Raw genomic sequence first — 23,200 nt, forward strand, 5'->3', positions numbered from 1 at the left:
CTGCACATGGAACTTTCTGAGAGATAGACCATATGTTGCAACATGAAACAAGGCTCAATAAATTTAAGAAGACTGAAATCATATCAAGCATCTTTTCTGACAATGGTATGAGACTAAAATCAACTACGAGAATAAAGCTGGAAAGATAACAAATATCTGGAGATTGAACAACATGTTACTGAACAAAATTGGGTCAATGAAGAAATCAAAGTAGAAATCGAAAACTACCTAAAGGAAATGAAAATATGACATACCAAAATCTATGTGATCCAGCAAAGTGGCACAAATAGGGAAGTTTATAATAATACAGGCGTACCTCAAGAAACAAGAAAAATCTCAAATAAATAACTTCATAACTAAAGGAACTAGAAAAAGAACAAAGCCCAAGATCAGTAGAAGAAAGTAAATAATAAAGATCAGAGCAGATATATATGAAATAGAGACTAAAAGGACTAGAGAAATGGTCAATGAAATTAACAGTGGGTTCTTTTGAAGGATAAAAAAACTGACAAACCTTTAGCTAGACTCACAAAGAAGAAAAGAGAAAATCCTGATTAAAAAATCAGAAACAAAAGAGGAGAATAACAAAAGATACCAAAGAAATACAAAGGATTATAAGAGAATACTATGAACAGCTATATTCCAACAAATTGGACAACCTAGAAGAAATAGACAAATTCTTAGAATCATACAACCTTCTATGACAGAACCATGAAGAAACAGTTTGAATAGACTGATCACTAGTACAGATTGAAACAGTAATCAAAAAGCTACCAAAAACAAAGTCCAGGACCACATGGTTTCACAGATGAATTCTACCAAACATTCAAGGAAGATTTAATACCTATTATTCCCAAACTACTCCAAAAAACTGAAGAGAAGGGAACACTTCCTAACTCATTTTATGAGGGCAACATTACCATGATACCAAATCCAGACAAAGCCAACACACACAAAAAGAAAATTACAAGCCAATATCTCTGGGGCACATAGATGCAAAAATCCTCAATAAAATAATAGCAAACCAAATACAATGCATTAAAAGGATCATGCACCATGATCAGGTGGGATTTATTACAGTTATTCAAGGATGGTTCAACACCTGCAAATCAAGCCATGTGATATATCACATTAACAAAATAAAGTATAAAAATCATATTATCTGAGCAACTGCAGAAAAAGCATTTGACAAGATTCAACACACACTTATGATAAAACTCTCAATAAAGTAGGTATAAAAGGAATGTACCTCAACATAATAAAGGCCATATATGAAAAACCCAGAGCTAACATCATTCTCAATGGTGAAAAACTGAAAGCTATTACTCTAAAATCAGGAACAAGACAAGAATGCCCACCCTAGCCACTTTTATTCAACATAGTATTGGAAGTCCTAGCCAGAGCAATTAGGAAAGAAAAGGAAATAAAAGACATCCAAATTGGAAAGAAAGAAGTAAAACTGTTACTATTTGTACATGTCATGATTTTATATATAGAAAATCCTGAAGTCTCCACCAAAAAAACTATTAGAAATAAGAAACAAAAACATTAAATTTGCAGGATATGAAATCAATACACAAAAATCTGTTGTGTTTCTATACACCAATAATGAGCCAGTAGACAGAAAGATTAAGTAAACAATACCATTTATAATTGTGATAAAAAGAATAAAATACCTAGGAATAAATTTAACCAAGGAAGTAAAAAAGGACTGTACACTCAAATCTATAAATCAATGATGAAAGGAACTGAAAAAACAAATAAATGGGAAGATATTCTCTGCTCTTGGATTAGAATAATTAGTATCGTTAAAAGGTTTCTATTACCCAAAGCAACATAAAAACTGAATGCAATCCCTATCAAAATTCTAACAACATTTTTCACAGAAATAGATCAAATAATCTTAAAATTTGAAATTTGTATGGAACCACAGAAGATCCCAAATAGCCAAAGCAATCCTGAAAAAAAGAACAAAGCTGGAAGCATATCACTCCCTGATTTCAAAATATACTACAAAGCCACAGTAATCAAAACTGAATGGTACGACTTCCCTGGAAATGCAGTGGTTGAGAGTCAGGCTGCCAATGCAGTGGACACGGGTTCATGCCCCGGTCCAGGAAGATCCCACATGCCGCAGAGTGGGTGGGCCCATGAGCCATGGCCGCTGAGCCTGCGCATCCGGAGCCTGTGCTCCGCAATGGGAGAGGCCACAACAGTGAGAGGACTGCGTACTGCAAAAAACAAGCAAAAACCAAACAAACAAAAAAACTGAATGGTATTGGCAGAAAAACACACACAGAGAAAGGAGCAGAATTGAGAGCCTAGAAATAAACCCATGCATATACGGACAATTAATTTACAACAAAGGAGCAAGAATACACTGTGGAGAAAGACTAGTCTCTTCAATAAATGGTGTTGGAAAAAATGAAGAGTGACATACAGAAATGTGAAACTAGACCAATATCTCACACCACACAGAAAAAATAACTGAAAATTTTTTAAGGACTTCAACACAAGATTTGAAACCATAAAACTCCTAGGAGAAAACATAGGCAGTATGGTCTTTGATATCAGTCTTAGCAATGTTTTTCTAGTTATGTCTCCTCAGACAAAAGAAACAAAACCAAAAATAAGCAAATGGGACTACATCAAAATAAAAACCTTCTGCATAGCAAAAGAAACCATCAACAGAACAAAAAGGCAACCTACTGAATGGAGAAAGATATTTGAAAATCATATACATGATAGCAGTTAATATCCAAAATACATAAAGAATTTATACAAACTCATCAACAACAAAACAAGCAACCTGATTAAAAAATGGGAAGAGCAGCTGAATAGAAATTTTTCCAAAGATATACAGATGGCCAACAGGCACATGAAAAGATGTTCAATTTCACTGATTAGTATGGAAATGTAAATCTAAACCACAATAATATACCGACTTATGCCCCTTAGACTGCTTATTATCAAAAAGGCAAGAAATAACAAGTGTAGAATTAACAAGTGTAGAAAGGGGAACTTCCATATGCTGTTTGTAGGAATGTATATTGGTACAGCAACGATGGAAGAAATATGGGAAGTCCTCAAAAATAAAAAATATGGACTTCCCTGGTGGTGCAGTGGTGAGGAATCTGCCTGCTAATGGAGGGGAAACAGGTTTGATCCCTGGTACAGGAAGAACTCACATGTCATGGAGCAACTAAGCTCATGTGCCACAACTACTGAGCCTGTGTTCTAGAGCCCGTGAGCCACAACTACTGAAGCCCGCACGTCTAGAGCCAATGCTCCGCAACAAAAGAAGCTACAAGAACGAGAAGCCTGTGCATCACAAAGAAGAGTAGCCCCCACTCGACGCAACTAGAGAAAGCCCATGTGCAGCAACAAAGCCCAAAATAAATAAATAAATAAATAAATAAAATGTAAAAATACATCAAGAATAGAACTAACATATGATCCAGCTATCCCACTTCCGAGTATTTATCCAAAGAATATGAAAACACTGATTTGAAAAAATACATGCACCCCTATGTTCAGTGTGGCATTATTTATAATAGCCAAGATATGGAAACCACATAAGTGCCCATCAAAAGATGAACAGATGAAAAAGATATGGTATTGGAGGAGGAGCGTCAAGATGGCAGAAGAGTAAGATGTGGAAATCACCTTCCTCCCCACAAATACATCAGAAATACATCTACATGTGGAACAACTCCTACAGAACACCTATTGAACGGTAGCAAAAGACCTCAGACTCACAAAAGGCAAGGAACTCCCCACGTACCTGGGTAAGGAAAATAGAAAAAACAGAGACAAAAGAATAAAGATGGGACCTGCACCAATGGGAGGGAACTGTAAAGAAGGAAAGGTTTACACACACTAGGAAGCCCCTTCACGGGCGGAGACTGCAGGTGGCAGAGGGAGGAAGCTTCAGAGCCACAGAGGAGAGTGCAGTAACAGGAGTGCGGAGAGTAAAGCGGAGAGATTCCTGCACAGAGGATTGGTGCTGACCAGCACTCACCAGCCCAAGAGGCTTGCCTGCTCACCTGCTGGGGCTGGTGAGGGCTGGGAGCTGAGGTTTGGGCTTCAGAGGTCAGAACCCAGGGAGAGGACTCGGGTTGGCTGCATGAACAGGGCCTGAAGGGGCTAGTGCACCACAGCTAGCCAGGAGGGAGTCCAGGAAAAAGTCTGGAGCTGCCAAAGAGGGAAGATACTTTTTCTTGCCTCTTTGTTTCCTGGTGCGAGAAGAGAGGAGATTAAGAGCGCTGCTTAAAGGAGCTCCAGCAATGGGTGTGAGTTGCAGCTATCAGTGTAGACCCCAGAGACGGGCATGGGATGCTAAGGCTGCTGCTGCAGCCTGCATGAAAGCACAGGTCACTATCCACACCTCCACTCCCAGGAGCCTGTGCAGCCTGCCACTGCCAGGGTCCCATGATCCAGGGACAACTTCCACGGGAGAATGCACAGAGCGCCTCAGGCTGGTGTAACGTCACGCCAGCCTCTGCCAACGCAGGCTCGCCCTGCATCCATACCCGTCCCTTTCCCCGGCCTGAGTGAGCCAGAGCCCACGAAACAGCTGCTACTTTAACCCCGTCCTTTCTGAGCAAAGAACAGAGGCCTTCAGGCGACCTACAGGACGAGGCAGGTCCAAACCCAAAGCTGAACCCTGGGAGTTGTGCGAACAAAGAAGAGAAAGCAAAATTTCTCCCAGCAGCTTCAGGAGCTGTGGATTAAATATGCAAAATCAACTTGATGTACACTGCATCTGTGGAATACCTGAATAGACAACAAATCATCCCAAATTGAGGACGAGGACTTTGGGATCAACGATGTATATATTTTTTTCCCTTTTTCTGTTTTTCTGATTGTGTATGTGTATGCTTCTGTATGCAATTTTGTTCTAGGGGGTCTATTCGTCCATTTTTTTTTTTTTACTCAAAAATTTTTTTTCTTAATAATTATTTTTTATTTTAAGAACTTTATTTTATTTTATTTTATCCTCTTTCTTTCTACATTTCCTCCCTTTTCTTCTGAGCTGTGTGGATGAAAAGCTTTTGGTGCTCCAGCCAAGAGTCAGTGCTGTGCCTCTGAGGTGTCAGAGTCAAGTTCAGAACACTAGTACACAAGAGACCGCCCAGCTCCAGGTAATATCAAATGGCAAAAATCTCCAGAGATCTCCATCTCAACACCAAGACCCAGCTCCAATAAACAACTAGCAAGCTACAGTGTTGGACACCCTATGACAAAAAAACTAGAGAGACAGGAACACAACCCCATCTATTAGCAGAGAGGCTGCCTAAAATAATAAAAAGGACACAGACCTCCCAAAACACACCACCAGACATAGACCCGTCCACCAGAAAGACAAGATCCAGCCTCATCCACCAGAACACAGGCACTAGTCCCCTCCACCAAGAAGCCTACAAAGCCCACTGAACCAACCTTAGCCACTGGGGAAAGACAACAAAAATAACAGGAAATACGAACCTGCAGCCTGTGAAAAGGAGACCCCAAAAACAGTAAGTTAAGCAAAATAAGAAGACAGAAAAACACACAGCAGATGAAAGAGCAAGGCAGAAACCAACCACAGCTAACAAATGAAGAGGAAATAGTCTACCTGAAAAAAAAATCAAAATAATGATAGTAAAGATGATACAAAATATTGGAAATAGAAAGGAGAAAATAAAAGAAACGTGTAACAGGGAACTAGAAGAACTAAAGAGCAAACAAACAGTGATGAACAACTAAATAAATGAAATTAAAATTCTCTAGAAGGAGTCAATAGCAGAATAACTGAAGCAGAAGAATGGATAAGTGACCTGGAAGATAAAACAGTGGAAATAACTACTGCAGAGCAGAATACAGAAAAAAGAAAGAAAAGAATTGAGAACAGTCTCAGAGAATTCTGGGACAATATTAAACACAACAACATTCGAATTATAGGGGTCCCAGAAGAAGAAGAGAAAAAGAAAGGCACTGAAAATATTTGAAGAGATTATAGTTGAAAACTTCCCTAATATGGGAAAAGAAAGAGTTAATCAAGTCCAGGAAGCACAGAGGGACCCATACAGGATAAATCGAAGGAGAAACATGCCAAGACACATATCAATCAAACTATCAAAAATAAAATTAAATCCAAAGAAAACATATTAAAAGCAGCAAGGGAAAAACAACAAATGACATACAAGGGAATCCCCAAAAGGTTAACAGCTGATATTTCAGCAGAAACTCTTCAAGCCACAAGGGGGTGGCAGGACATATTTAAAGTGATGAAGGGGAAAGCCCAACAACCAAGATTACTCTACCCAGCAAGGATTTCATTTAGATTTGATGGAGAAATTAAAACCTTTACTGACAAGCAAAAGTTAAGACAATTCAGCACCATCAAACCAGCTTTACAACAAATGCTAAGGCAACATCTCTACGCAGGAAACACAAGAGAAAGAAAATACCTAAAATAACAAACCCAAAACAATTAAGAAAATGGAAATAGGAACATACATATCGATAAGTACCTTAAATGTAAATGGATTAAATGCTCCAACCAAAAGACATAGACTGGCTGATTGGATACAAAAACAAGTCACGTATATATGCTGTCTACAAGAGACCCAATTCAGACCTAGGGACACATACACACTGAAAGAGAGGGGAATGGAAAAGGATATTCCATGCAAATGGAAATCAAAAGAAAGGTGGAGTAGCAATACTCATATGAAATAAAATAGACCTTAAAATAAAAGATGTTACAACAGACAAGGAAGGGCACGACATAATGATCAATCCAAGAAGAATATATAACAATTTTAAATATATATGCACCCAACATAGGAGCATATCAATACATAAGGCAACTGCTAACAGCTATAAAAGAGAAAATCGACAGTAACACAATAATAGTGAGGGACTTTAACACCTCACTTATACCAATGGACAGATCATCCAAAATGAAAATAAATACCGAACCAGAACCTTTAAATGACACAATAGACCAGAGAGACTTAAGTTATATATATAGGACATTCCATCCAGAAGCATCAGATTACAATTTTTTCTCAAGGGCGCAAGGAACATTCTCCAAGACAGATCATATTTTGGGTTACAAATCAAGCCACAGTAAATTTAATAAAACTGAAATCATATCAAGCATCTTTTCTGACCACAACGTTATGAGATTAGAAACGAATTAAAGGTGGAAAAAAGGTAAAATTCACAAACACATGGAGGCTAAACAATACGTTACTAAATAACCAAGATATCACTGAAGACATCAAAGGAGCAATCAAAAAATACCTAGAGACAAATGACAATGAAAACACGATGATCCAAAACCTATGGGATGTAGCAAATGCAGTTCTAAGAGGGAAGTTTATAGCTATACAAGCCTACCTCAAAAAACAAGAAAAATCTCTAATAAACAATCTAACCTTACATCTAAAGGAACTAGCGAAAGAAGAACAAACAAAACCCAAAGTTAGCAGAAGGAAAGAAATCATAAAGATCAGAGCAGAAATAAAAGAAATAGAAACAAAGAAAACAATAACAAGTATCAATAGAACTAAAAGCTGGTTCCTTGAGAAGACAAACAAATTGATAAACAACCAGCCAGACGTATCAAGAAAAAGAGGGAGAGGCCACAAATCAATAAAATTAGAAATGAAAAAGGACAAATTACAACAGACGCCACAGAAATACAAAGCATCCTAGACTACTAAAAGCAAACCTATGCAAATAAAATGGACAACCTGGAAGAAATGGAGAAATTCTTAAAAAGATATAACCTTCCAAGACTGAACCAGGAAAAAATAGAAAATATGAACTGACCAATCACAAGTAAGGAAATTGAAACTGTGATAAAAAAAATCTTCAAACAAACAAAACTCCAGGACCAGAAGGCTTCACAGGTGAATTCTATCAAACATTTAGAGAAGAGATAACACCCATCCTTCTCAAACACTTCCAAAAAATTGTGGAGGAAGGAACACTCCCAAAATCATTCTATGAGGCCACCATCACCCTGATACCAAAACCAGACAAAGATACTACAAAAAAAGAAAATTACAGATCAATATCACTGATGAATATAGCTGCAAAAATCCTCAACGAAATACTAGCAAACAGAATCCAACAACACATAAAAAGGATCATACACCATGAACAACTGGGATTTACCCCAGGGAGCAAGGATTCTTCAATATATGCAAATCAATCAATGTGATACATCATATTAACAAATTGAAGAATAAAAACAATATGATCATCTCAAAAGATGCAGAAAAAGCTTTTGACAATATTCAACACCCAATTATGATAAAAACCCTCCAGAAAGTGGACATAGAGGAAACCTACCTCAACATAATAAAGTCCATATACGACAAACGCACAGCAAACATCATTCTCAATGGTGAAAACTGAAAGCATTTCCTCTAACATCAGGAACAAGACAAGCATGTCCAGTCTCACCACTATTATTCAACATAGTTTTGGAAGTCCTAGCCACGGCAAGTAGGGAAGAAAAAGAAAAGGAATACAAATTGGAAAAGAAGACATAAATCTGTCACTGTTTGCAGATGATCTGATACTATACATAGAGAATCCTAAAGATGCCACCAGAAAACTATTACAGCTAATCAATGAATTTGGTAAAGTTGCAGGATACAAAATCTCTGGCATTCCTAAACACTAATGATAAAAAGTCTGAAAGTGAAATTAAGAAAACACTCCCATTTACCACTGAAACAAAAAGAATAAAATACCTAGGAATAAACCTACCTAGGGAGATAAAAGACCTGTATGCAGAAAATTATAAGACACTGATGAAAGAAATTAAAGATGATACCGTAAGATAGAGAAGTATACCACATTCTTGGATTGTAAGAATCAATACTGTGAAAGTGACTATACTACCAAAGCAATCTACAGAATCAATGCAATCCCTATCAAATTACGAATGGCATTTTTCTTAGAACTAGAACAAAAAATCTTAAAATTCCGATGGAGAAACAAAAGACCTCAAATAGCAAAAGCACTCTTGCGGGAGAAAAACAAAGCCAGAAGAATCAGAGTCCCTGACTTCAGAGTATACTACAAAGCTACAAGTAATCAAGACAATATGGTACTGGCACAAAAGAGAAACATAGATAAATGGAACAAGATAGAAAGCCCATAGATAAACCCACGCAACTACTGTCAAATAATCCATGACAAAGGAGGCAAGGATACACAAAGGAGAAAGACAGTCTCTCCAGTAAGTGGTGCGAGGAAAATTGGACAGCTACATGTAAAAGAATGAAATTAGACCCTAACACCATAAAATCAGCAAGGGAAAAACAACAAGTAGCACACAAAGGAATCCCCATAAGGTTAACAGTTGATCTTTCATCAGAAACTCTCCAAGCCAGAAGGGAGTAGCAGGACATATTTAAAGTGATGAAGGAGAAAAACCTACAACCAAGATTACTCTACCCAGCAAGGATCTCATTCAGATTTGACAGAGAAATTAAAATGTTTACAGACAAGCGAAAGCTATGAGAATTCAACACCACCAAAGCAGCTTTACAACAAGTGCTAAACGAACTTCTCTAGGCAGGAAACACAGAGAAGGAAAAAGACCTACAATAACAAACACCAAACAATTAAGAAAATGGGAATAGGAAAATACATATCAATAATTACCTTAAATGTAAATGGATTAAATGCTCCAACCTAAAGTCATAGACTGGATGAATGGATACAAAAACAGGACCCATATATATGCTGTCTACAAGAGACCCACGTCAGATATAGGGACACATACAGACTTAAAGTGGAGGGATCGAAAATGATATTCCATGCAAATGGACATCAAAAGAAAGCTGGAGTAGCAATTCCCATATCAGACAAAAAAGACTTTAAAACAAAGACTATTACAAGAGTCAAAGAACAACACTACATAACAATCAAGGGATCAATCCAAGAAGAAGATATAACAATTGTAAATATTTATGCACCCAACATAGGAGCACCTCACTACATAAGGCAACTATGAAAAGCTATAAAAAGGGAAATCAACAGTAACACAATCACAGTAGGAGACTTTTACACAAAACTTTCACCAATGGACAGATCATCCAAAATGAAAATCAATAAGGAAACACAAGCTTTACAAGATACATTAAACAAGATAGAATTAATTGATATTTATAGGACATTCCATCCAAAAACAACAGAATAAACACTCTTCTCAAGTGCTCATGGAACATTCCCCAGGATAGATCATATCTTGTGTCACAAATCGAGCCCTTGTAAATTTAAGAAAATTGAAATAGTATCAAGTATCAAGTACCCAACCACAACACTATGAGACTACATATCAATTATAGGAAAAAAATCTGTAAAAAATACAAACATATGGAGACTAAACAATACACTACTAAATAACCAAGAGATCACTGAAGAAATCAAAGAGGAAATCAAACAATACCTAGAAACAAGTGACAATGAAAACACGATGATTCAAAACCTATGGGATGCAGCAGAAGCAGTTCTAAGAGGTAAGTTTATAGCAATACAATCCTACCCTAAGAAACAGGAAACATCTCAAATAAACAACCTAATATTACACTTAAAGCAATTAGAGAAATAATAACAAAAAACCTCAAACTTAGAAGAAGGAAAGAAATCATAAAGATCACCTCAGAAATAGATGAAAAAGGAATGAAAGAAATGATGGCAAAGAGCAAAAAAACTAAAAGCTGTTTCTTTGAGAAGATAAACAAAATTGATAAAGCATTAGCCAGACTTACCAAGGAAAAATGGGAGAAGCCTCAAATCAATAGAATTAGAAATGAAAAAGAAGTAACTACTGACACTGCAGAAATACAAAGGATCATGAGAGATTACTGCAAGCAATTGTAAGCCAAAAAAATGGACTACCTGGAAGAAATGGACAAATTCTTAGAAATGCACAACCTTCCAAGACTGAACCAGGAAGAAATAGAAAATATAAACAGACCAATCACAAGCACTGAAATTGAAAGTGTGATTAAAAATCTTCCAACAAACAAAGGCCCAGGAACAGATGGCTTTACAGGGGAATTCTATGAAACATTTAGAAAAGAGCTAAAACCTATCCTTCTAAAACTCTTCAAAAATACAGTAGAGGGAGGAACACTCCCAAATTCATTCTACAAGGCCACCATCACATTGATATCAAAACCTGACAAAAATCTCACAAAAAAGGAAAACTACAGGCCAATATCACTTATGAACATAGATGCAAAAATCTTCAACAAAACACTGGCAAACAGAATCCAATAGCACATTCAAAGGATCATACACCATGATCAAATGGGGTTTATCCCAGGAATGCAAGGATTCTTCAATATATGCAAATCAATAAATGTGATACACCATATTAACAAATTGAAGGAGAAAAACCATATGATCATCTCAATAGAGGCAGAGAAAGCTTTCAACAAAATTCAACATCCATTTATGATAAAAACCCTTCAGAAAGTAGGCATAGAGGGAACTTTCCTCAACATAATAAAGGCCATATAGGACAAACCCACAGCCAACATCATCCTCAATGGTGAAAAACTGAAACCATTTCCACTAAGATCAGAAACAAGACAAGGTTGCCCACTCTCAACACTCTTATTCAACATAGTTTTGGAAGTTTTAGCCACAGCAATCAGAGAAGAAAAAGGAAAAAAAGGAATCCAAATTGGAAAAGAAGAAGTAAAACTGTCACTGTTTGCAGATGGCATGAAACTATACATAGAGAATCCTAAAGATGCTACCAGAAAACTACTGGAGCTAATCAATGATTTTGGTAAAGTAGCAGGATACAACATTAAGGTACAGAAATCTCTGGCATTCCTATACACTAATGAAGAAAAAACTCAGAGTGAAGTTAAGAAAACACTGCCACTTAACATTGCAACAAAAAGCATAAAATATCTAGGAATAAACCTACCTAAGGAGACAAAAGACCTGTATGAAGAAAATTATAAGACACTGATGAAAGAAATTAAAGATGATACAAATAGATGGAGAGATATACTACATTCTTGGATTGGAAGAATCAACATTGCGAAAATGACTCTACTACCCAAAGCAATCTACAGATTCCATGCAATCCCTATCAAGCTACTAGTGACATCTGTCACAGAAATACAACAAAGAAATTTGCAATTTATATGGAAACACAAAAGACCCCGAATAGCCAAAGCAATCTTGGGAAAGAAAAACTGAGCTGGAGGAATCAGGTTCCTGGAATTCAGACTATACTACAGAGCTACAGTAATCAAAACAGTATGGTACTGGCACAAAAACAGAAATATAAATCAATGCAACAGGATAGAAAGTCCAGAGATAAACTCATGCACATATGGTCACCTTATCTTTGATAAAGGAGGCAAGGATACACAGTGGAGAAAAGACAGCCTCTTCAATAAGTGGTGCTGGGAAAACTGGACAACTACATGTAAAATAATGAAATTAGAACACTCCCTAACACCATACACAAAAATAAACTCAAAATGGATTAAAGACCTAAATATAAGGCCCGACACTATCAAACTCTTAGAGGAAAACACAGGCAGAACAATCTATGATATAAATCACATCAAGATGCTTTTGACCCACCACCTAGAGAAATGGAAATAAAAACAAAAATAAACAAATGGGACCTAATGAAACTTAAAAGATTTTGAACAGCAAAGGAAACCATTAACAATATGAAAGGACAACCCTCAGAATGTGAGAAAATATTTGCAATGAAGCAACTGACAAAGGATTAATCTCCAAAATTTGCAAGCAGCTCATACACCTCAATATCAAAAATGAAACAACCCAATCCAAAAATTGACAGAAGACATAAATAGGCATTTCTCCAAAGATGATATACAGATTGCCAACAAACTCATGAAGGAATGCTCAGCATCATTAATCATTAGAAAAATGCAAATCAAAACTACAATGAGATATCATCTCACACCGGTCAGAATGGCTATCATCAAAAAGTCTATAAACAATAAATGCTGGAGAGCGTGTGGAGAAAAGGGAACACTCTTGCACTGTTGGTGGGAATGTAAATTGGTAGAGCCAGTATGGAGAACAATGTGCAGGTTACTTAAAAAACTAAAAACAGAACTACCATATGACCCAGCAATCCCACTACTGGGTATATACCTGGAGAAAACCATAATTCAAAAAGAGTCATGTAACAAAATGTTCACTGCAGCTCTATTTACAGTAGCCAGGACATGGAAGCAACCTAAGTGTCCATCGACGGATGAATGGATAAAGAAGATGTGGCACATATATACAATGGAATATTACTCAGCCATAAAAAGAAACGAAACTGAGTTATTTGTAGTGAGGTGGATGGACCTAGATTCTGTCATACAGAGTGAAGTCAGAAAGAGAAAAACAGTTACTGTATGCTAACACATATACATGGAATTGAAGAAAAAAATGGTCATGAAGAACCTAGGGGCAAGATGGGAATAAAGATGCAGACCTACTAGAGAATGGACTTTAGGATATGGGGAGGGGAAAGGGTAAGCTGGGACAAAGTGAAAGAGTGGCATGGACATATATACATTACCAAATGTAAAACAGATAGCTAGTGGGAAGCAGCCGCATAGCACAGAGAGATCAGCTCGGTCTTTGTGACCACCTAGAGTGGTAGGATGGGGAGGGTGGGAGGGAGGTACTCAAGCGGGAAGAGATATGGGGATATATGTATATGTATAACTGATTCACTGTGTTATAAAGCAGAAACTGACACATCATTGTAAAGCAATTATACTCCAATAAAGATGTTAAAAACAATGTACAATAGTAAGTGAAAGAAGCCAATATGGGTATTTCCCTGGTGGTCCAGTGGTTAAGACTCCATGCTTCCAATGCAGGGGACACGGGTTCAATCCCTGGTCAGAAAGCTAAGATCCCACATGTTGCGTGTTGCAGCCAAAAAGAAAAAAAAGGAAAAAATAAGAAGCCAATATGAAAAGGCTACACACTGTGTGATTCCAACTTTATGACATTCTGAAAAAGTTAAAAGTATGGAGATGGTAAGAAGATTAATGGTTGCCAGGAGTTAGGGTGGAGGGAGGGATGCATAGGCAGAGCACATATGATTTTTAGGGCAGTGAAACTACTCTGTATGATACTATGATGGTAGATTCATGTCATTATATATTTGTCCAAAAACACATATTATGCAATACCAAGAATGAACCCTAATGTAAACTATGGACTTTAGGTGATGATAATGATGTGTCAATGTAGGTTCATCACTTGTAACAAATGTATCACCCTGATGGGGAATGTTAATAATGGGGGAGGCTATGCACGTGTGGAGATGGGGTAATGGGAAATATCTATACTTTTTGTTCCAATTTTGCTGTGAATCCAAAACTGCTCTAAAGAAATACTAGGGACAAAAAAAAGATGTGGTATCTATATACAATGTATTATTACTCAGCCATAAAAAACATGAAAACTTGCCATTTGCAACAACATGGATGGATCTTGAGGGTATTATGCTAAGTGAAATAAGTCAGATGGACAAAGATAAATACCATATTATCTCACTCATCATATAAAAAACAAACAAACAATAAATAAAATAAACAAACTAAAGAAAACAAAAACAAACCCATAGATACAGAGAACAGAGTAGTGGTTACCAGAGGGAAAGGGGCAGCGGGGAGGGCAGAAAGGGTAAAGGGGGTCAACTGTATGCTGATGATGGATAGAAACTAAATTTTGGTTGTGAGCACGCTGTAGGGTATACCGAAGTAGAAATATAATGTTGTACACATGAAACATGTTATAAACCAATGTTACCTCAACAAAAATTAAAACTTAAAAAATAGACAAAAATAAAACAAATAAATAAAGGAAAGGAAAAAGATTATATTTACTTTGAAGGTTTTTGTCATAGCCACCAAATACTGTGTATGTTAATCTACTATGGTGTAACTTTCAATGCTTTGCTCACTGTGTGGTACCTGGTAGGTGATCAATAGATGTTTGCTGAATGAATGTTGAATAGATTTCTAGAAAACCAGAATAATCAGTGAACTGGGGTGGGGGTTTCTGGTGAATTTAATTTTCTACATTTCTGGAGGCTATCCTGAAAATCTATAGATTTTCTTTCCTACAGGAAAGAATCTATCATGAAACCTGGCATATAGCATGCTTTCAATAAACAGCAGTTCCTTTAAAAAAAATCATGAACCTAGTTTCTAGTCTTACACGTGCCTTATCTGTAAAAATGACAATAACATGTTAGTGCCTAAAAACAAAGGACTTGAACTAATCTCTTGACACACATTACAGAGTTGGAAGCAATGATACTGCAGAAGGATTTACATGGACAAAGCTATTAGAGTGTTATCCATCTGCTAGCAATAAGGAAGTCATTTTCTTATTTGTTATTCTTTCAACAAATATTCATTGAGCACCTACTCCATGGCTGGCTCTATACTAGGAGCTGGGAGACACTGAGCTAATTATAACATTTATTTATTTTGTAGGTACTCTTGATATATATATACACACACATATATATATACATATATATAATCTTAATCATCAAAACAACCATACGAGTTGGTACTATCATTATTTCTATCGTACTGATGAAGAAACTGTAGCTCAGAGAGTTTAAATTATCTATACAACATAACACAGCTAACAAAGCTGAGATACAAACCCCAATCTAACTCCATAGCTTAGGCTCCTAACCACTGTGCACTACATGTTGCTGCTTCAGTACAGAGATACAAGGGAGCACCATATGCACAGTGAATGTGTATTTATGATAGGATATTCTGGAAGTGTCTTTGACGTGAGAGGAAAAACTGTCTCCTATTCCTCCAACAGTGGGAAACTAAGCTGGAGAACTGAGGTCCAATCAACAGTGCTTAGACTGCCTGGAGATAATTATTGAAATAACAAAGAATGAGGCAGTATTGTATGATGGCTAAGAGCTCAGGACTGGTGTTGGGCCACCTGAGACAGAAACCTAATTTCTTCACCAGAAAAAGAGAAGAATGTTTGATCTCATACTACAGATACCTAGATACAACTTGTGTGAGTGCTGCTTAAACATGTTACATGCAGAGGGCATTTTCACAATGACATGAAAGTCAGAGATCTTTATTTAATCAAGTGCCAATTCTGAAGTAATTTCTATCTAATGTAGCTATTACAAATGATCATTTCTTTAATGTATTCTCTGTGCTGATTATACTAGATGTCATGATTATTGACATTGGCCTCATGAAGATTAAGGAGATGGTACTTACCCACCACAGTCCCACAGGTTCAATACCAGGTTTCCCAGAAATCGAACATGAGAATGTTCTACATCAACTGGAAGACAAACATGACAAATCTAGTAATTGTAGCATGCGAGACGAAATTCAAAATAACCCATGGAATTTAGAAGGACCAAAGTGGAGTGAAATGCTCAAAGCTACAACAAGAAGGTGATTTTCAGCTTAGTAGTGTGGTTTAGTGGCAAGGTGGGCACCTAAACTACCCTGAGCTACAGAACTGGCTCTCACATAAGTCGTTTTACTTTTTAGTTGTTTTAGTGCTTAGAGCAGAAACAATCTCCAATTATAATACTGTTAAAATTTCAACATGTAAGACAGAGACATACACCATTTAATAGCTCTTTTCTGACCCATAAACACCCTTCACAAAAAAATTAAAAAATTTAAAAAAGACAACAAAAAACAAATACAAAACAAACATAAAACATAACCAAACTCACTCCCTCTATTGATTTCCTTATTTTGGTTAATGACCCTACCATTTTCCCATTTTGAGGGGGTCATTTTTGACTCCTCTGTCCACATTCAATTCATTGCTATTCTTTTGTAATCTCTCTCAATTCCACTCTTTGTTTTACACCCTGCTACTAACATTAAGGAAGGCCCTTACCTTCTCAAGCCTATACAACTACAGTAGCTCCATAATTACCTCCCACCAGGAAGCCTTACTCACTTTACTTCATCCTATAGGCTACTGCCAGATTCATCTTCTTAACACTACTTTGAACATGTCACTCCCCATTCAATAAACTTTCAATGGTTCCTCCATACCTACATGGGGGGCATTCAAGGTCCTTCACAATTTGGCGTCCAATCTACCTTTATGTTCCCCAATGATTCACATTAATGAAGCCTTTTGCTCCAGTCCAATTTGGTTTATTCATAGTCCTCTTAAACCCCTCTACCACCCCAACCTCCAACATACCTTACATCAGGGGTCGCAAACTTGCTAATAGGAGCCAGGCCGGTAAACGTACAAGAGTGAAGTTGATCATGTATGGAGAGTAAATATCCACCCAAGGGGACGATGAAGTGGGTAGCAGTTACACAGCTCTAGCTCATTTGCCATGCAGGAACGTGGGCTCAGGATTACCAGATCTTTAAATTTTTCAGTAGTAGTAGGAAATCCAGATTTTCTTTGGAAACTTTTACATATGGATAACTAATTCCAATTTTTCTAAAACATTACACAGGCCAAACAAAACACATCTACAGGCCTTATCCAGCATACAGGCTGCCTGTTTGCGACCTCTGCCTTACACTTCCCTCCCCACCCTTTACTTTGCCTACTCTGTCCATCTGCCTAGAAAGTCCTCCCCACCTTTCTTCCAAAGTTAGATTCATCTTCTACGAACCAGCTTAAATCCCACCTCCTCTAAGAGCCCTACCTGGCCACCCCCACTTACCATCATCACTCCCTCTGAATTCATTTAAACATTTATTAAGCATCTACTCTCTGCCAGGCACTAAAAATCACAAGGAATAATAATGAAAATTCTTATCCTGGAAATTTCTCAAAGTCTAGCAATTATCATCTTTACAATTTATGTAACAGTTAAACATCACACAGTGGTGCTTCTTCTATGACTACCTTGAAGCTGTTGCTTAAATTGACTGCTATCTAACTTTTGTGCAATTTTATCTTCTCATAAACTAGATCACAAGTAGCAAAGCATTACTTAAAAAAAACATGGGCATTGGAGTCAAACAGTTCTTAGTTCAAATACCAGCTCTACCTCTCTGTGTGACCTTGGGTAAGTCACTTAACCTCTGAGTATTAGTTTCCTCTTCTGTTAAAAAAAAGGTGGGAGGCATACTATTGACCTCACATTACTGTGAGGATTACAGGAGTTATCAAACATCAAGTGCCTGGCACGTAGTAGGTGCTCAAACTACTTCCCTTCTCCCCTTTACTTCCCCCTCCTTGGAAAAGGAATCATATCTTACATGTCTTTGTATTTCCAACAGAGTCTACGAGAGAGTAGGTGCTCAAACTGCTATTAATTTGAAGACTATGTAAACGGTCTAGTACTAAAAAAAAATGGAAAGAAGTGCTACTGAGAAAGGGAAAGACAATAATAAAAGAAGTGACAGGATTCAGCGACTGTTTAGATATGGAGCACATGGGATAGAAGTCTGGTTTCTACTCCCATATCATAGAAATTGTTCTCATCAAGTGACCAATGGCCCCATTACAAAATCCAATGGACTTTTTAGTCCTTGTCTTACTTTCTGCAGCATGACACTGTTGACTACTCTCTTCTCAAAAAATTCTCTTCTCCTGGCCTCTGAGAGCATACCTATAACCTCTCTGGCAGGTCCTCTTTCACAGGCTCCTATTCTTCTTTCTGTCCCTTAAATGCTGGAGTTCTTCAGGATTCTATCTTTGGCCACCTACTCTTCTCTCTATGTATTCTTTCCCCCAGGCAAGCTAATCAATTCATATAATCTTATTTACCATTTGGAAACTGATAATCCATAAACATGTATCTAAAATACAGATTTCTCTCCTCCCTTTCTGAATCATATACTGGACATCTTTACTTGCATAAACCACAAGTATACCAAACTCAATGTAACCAAATATAACTCATCATCTGCCCATTTTTCCCACAAAATCTATTCCTCTTTCAGTCCTCCTTAACTCAGTAAATTTAGCCAGTTGCCTAAGCCAAACACTAAGTTTCATCCTTGAGTCCACTCTTTCCCCCATCATTCCCCCCAAACCTACCAGCAAGTCATATTGACTCTACCTTTTAAATATCCCAAATCCATTTACTTTTCACCATACCCACTATTACCACCCTAACCCAAGTTAAGCCCCTATCATCTCTTACCTGGTCTACTAAAAACAGTTCCCTAATCTGTCAATCTGTTTCTTCCCTTGCCTCCCTCCAATCTATCCTCTATATTACAGGTATAATGATCTCTCCACAGTGCAGATTTTATTTCATTCTTCTTTAAAAAGAAAAAAAAAATGTCTCTGTCTATGTATGACTGTATATACCGAGAAAACATAAGGCCAAAAGGATAACCTCAAATTACTCATGGTGGTTGTCCCTAGGAAGTAGGCCTGAGAATGAGGGACAGAGTAGACTTTCTACACTTCTGCAGTGCTTGAATCTTTCACAAGTATTACTTTTCTAATTAAAATTGAAAATTAAAAATACTGAAATCTGATTATATTACTTTTCTGTTTGAAACTCTCTAAGGGTTGCCCTCTACCCTCAGTTTAAACTACCTGACTTGGCTTATGGGGCATTTTATGATCTAACCCCCACTTTCTGCCTCTGTCTTTAGTCTCAGGTCTCCTATAGGGCCCTCTGGCTCTCCTAATCTTCCTATCCTGCTATCATAACAGCAACTGAAAAGAACCAAGAACAGAGCTTTGGGAAATCACATACACTTATGGGGCAGAAAGAAGAAAATATTCATTTTTTTAAAAGGAAGCGATGGTTAAAGATAAAGGAATAAAACCAGGGTAATAAAGCATTAAATAAAAGCCAAGGGATCAGAGAATTTTGAGAAGGCAGGAAATCTTGGAGCCGTCAACAGTGTTTGAGACTAAAATACTTCATAATCACATTTTTATTGACAAGTTTATTATTCCAACAAACACATTTTAACAGCCCCCTGATAAATGAATACCACCATTCTGTATCCTTACTTCAAATGTCAAAACACAGTACACTCTAAGTTTAACAAAATGAACCTGGACTTTTTTCCAGCAATGACAAACTAGAGAAACACTAAAACATTCAAGGTGATATTAATATTTTATAATAAGTACTTTTTCACTATTTTTAAAGAAAATCAGCAACTTCACAAAAAGGAATAGTAAGTAAAAATCAATACACTATATGTATTTTTAATTAGTCTATAAGTTTAGCAAGTAGAACCAAGACCTTTCTTCAGCAATGACAAACTAGCTAGTAATACACTAAAGCATCAGGCCAACATAATATTTTGAAGTATACTTTTATCACCTTTAAGAAATACAGTACTTACTAACAAAGTATTATTGATAAAGGTCCCACTTGAGATATTCTTAAGGTCAAGAGCCCTGTCCCATCCACAGGAAGCTCCAGCAAAACACTTGTTAAAATAAATGGCCTGCTTCACGTACAGGGTTCATATAATTTGCAACATTCTTTTCATAACTTTTTAATGAATCTGCTAGAATATTCAAAACTATTAAATGGCTTGACTAGCTCTGAAATTTTGGTTTTAAGACTATTCACCAGACTTAGGTAGTCAATCAACTCTGCTGATTAGCTAAAAACAAAAATATTATTGGACTAGAAAAAAGTACATCAATGAAATGTGCAGAATTTAAAACATAAACAGAAAGAAGTCTGCCAGGAATTGTGGCTGTAGAACAATGAATAAAGCAGGAGCATAGATTGACATTCTAGCTCTAACACTTATGAGTTGCGTGACCTTAACTTCTAAGTCATACTTTCTTCACCTATTAAAATGAAGTTAATATGAGAACTAAAGTAAATAAAACACCATACAATAAACATTAGCTTCCTCTGATCTACTGAAACCATGTGATTATTAAGTCTAGATATTAAACTCCGAAAAATAGAAAAAAATAAAATATAGCAAATCAAAACAGGGAGAAGTTTGGACAGGTACTTTCTAGAAGGAAGTCTCTTGAGGCACAACAGGCCATAGGACCCTGTCCTGACCAAAATTTTTGATAAATAACTTAGATGAAAACTAGATGAGATGCTTATCAAGTGTACAAACTACACAAAGCTAGGAAGGATAGCTAACATATCAGATGAGAGAATAAGTAGCTGAAATGAAAATAGGATCCAACCCCTTTTCTATGGATAAGGAAACTGAGGTCCAGTGAAATAGTAACTTGTTCTGGATTTAAGTTAACCTTTCATGGGCTAAAACAATCAAAACTGAATAATTTAATAGAGATAAGCATTTATTCTTAGGTTCAAAATATTAACTTCACAAGAATCAGAAGGAGGATATGTTGTTTTAATAAAAATATATGTGAAAATGAATTTTCTTTTTTTTAGTATGACTCAGTATGATGAAGGCTGCTCCACAGGAGAGTAGGGGCTAGACTGTGCTAACAGTAGTGTGATGCCCACAGAACAAGAGATGTAACAGTCCTACTCTGCTCTGACTAGACCACATCTTCATTTAACTCTCATCACTAAAAAAAATAGACATATTCTAACAACTCCTTAAAAATGCTTCAAAATGATGTCAAACGAGGAATAGATGAAGGAACTGGAGATATTTAACTTAAGGAAGATAAGATTTGGGAGGCAAGGAATGGCTAGGATAGATTGAGACATTAATCATACTAAAATATTTGCAGAGGCTCAGGAGAACAGAAAGGATACCAGCTAACAGAAATAAATGGAAATAGATTCAGGGCTCTAAGAAATAACTTTCTAATCATTAAAGCTTCCCTAATTATGAGAGTCTATTCTACACTCCAAGCATGTTAAGAACAGAAATGAGGTTTCCTTCTCTTTTGTATCCTAGGTTCTGGAACATAGGGTGTTTTAAAAATGTTTGTTCTTGAAACCAGAGATACCTTATGAAGTAGTGGGTGGCTTGTCCCTAAAAGTGTCCAAGACGCTAGCAACCCAGATCAGGAAAATTTGAAAGCCAGGTAGAGCAATGGTTTCGTCACCTAGAGGCCAAGGACCAAGGAAGAATCCAGAAGTCCTTAGGTGCTACAAAATGAAAAGGCATTATAGCCTAAAGACAGAAAGGGTCTCCCAGGAGCATAGATCCACTGAACTGGCAGCCATGGCAGCCCAGCTAGCCTATACTAAGAAAACAGATTTAACATTCAAACCATAAAGGGTAAGGAAACATTTCTCAAGTCAAAGCTATAACTCCAAAGAAAACATCTATATGTATCCAGGAAAAGAAGTAGCAGAGTACAGATCTGGGTAACCTCCCTCTGACAGCCTCCCAAACCCAACAATTTACCTTTTAATGAAGACTAGGACTACTGCTTTATAAAATCTTAGATTTTAATGTTATGCTTGTTAATGCCTATAAATTAATTTCTGTTTATATAATATCTGTTAAAAACAAACACCCTCCCCCTCCTAAAAAATGAACAAACAAAAGGACCCCTATGCTTGTTGAGAAAGAGCAGGATAAAAACGAAGTTGGACAAGGTTACCCCATTTGGTAAGCAACCTAGAAAGAAAAGAACCTCCCCAAGACAGCAAGCAGTAGTAACCAGAATTAGGTCACATCCTTCTGAGAAGGAATGAAACAAAAGGAAACATGCTCAAAAACAAATCTGTCAATCTCTGCATCCCCAAGTTACTGCAACCAAGTGTGTTATGCGAATTATTAAGATCACCTGACTTTACAATAAGATAAAACATCTTACTTGTTGCACCAAGGCGACGTGTGTCTCTTGCAATATAATTTGCAAAGATAATAGACCTCATGCTGGTCTTACCAGACCCACTTTTACCCATCAACAGCACCTAAGGACAAAATGGGAAAAAAGAAAGGAAAGAGGTCAGCGATCAAGAGCAAATCAAGTCTAAAGGAAATCTATTTCTCTCTTGAACTTGATGTCTCACTGAAGTGACAGTACTAATAACCTAGAGTGGATACTTGTAACTGACTAGTTCTCTGACCAGTGGTGAATACACAGGTACCGAGAATTCCAGAGGCCAGCCACTTACCTGTCATGAGTCACACATTCTCTTGGTGATAGAATCACAGTGAATTTATTATGCTATTAATATATACTATCATGCATTTAGTACTATGTTAGCAAAATATCAACTTGAGAGGAACTCTCATAATGTAATGTTTTATGCACTGAACTATCTGGCAGCATATTTCAG

The 23,200-nt window shown here is 36.9% G+C and overlaps 1 protein-coding gene across 10 annotated transcripts in view; it reads right to left on the bottom strand.

Moving 5' to 3' along the window:
• Positions 1 to 23,200, bottom strand: part of RRAGB (Ras related GTP binding B) — a 57,189-nt gene that overhangs the window by 29,886 nt on the left and 4,103 nt on the right. For 6 of the 10 annotated variants that reach the window (XR_010838567.1, XM_067023070.1, XM_059049785.2 and 3 more), the window contains exons 3-5: positions 22,732 to 22,831; positions 18,288 to 18,371; positions 16,308 to 16,374 (exon numbers count right to left, since the gene is read on the bottom strand). Coding sequence is in view for 9 of the 10 variants with exons in the window: in XM_067023070.1 (XP_066879171.1) it covers positions 16,308 to 16,374; positions 18,288 to 18,371; positions 22,732 to 22,831 (251 nt within the window). In the remaining variant the exon portion in view is untranslated. The remainder of the gene's footprint in view (positions 1 to 16,307; positions 16,375 to 18,287; positions 18,372 to 22,731; positions 22,832 to 23,200) is intronic. The other 4 variants (XM_059049789.2, XM_059049784.2, XM_067023071.1 and 1 more) reach the window with 1 other exon arrangement.

The sequence above is a fragment of the Kogia breviceps genome, chromosome X (genome assembly GCF_026419965.1).
Source record: "Kogia breviceps isolate mKogBre1 chromosome X, mKogBre1 haplotype 1, whole genome shotgun sequence".
Lineage (NCBI taxonomy): Eukaryota > Metazoa > Chordata > Mammalia > Artiodactyla > Physeteridae > Kogia > Kogia breviceps.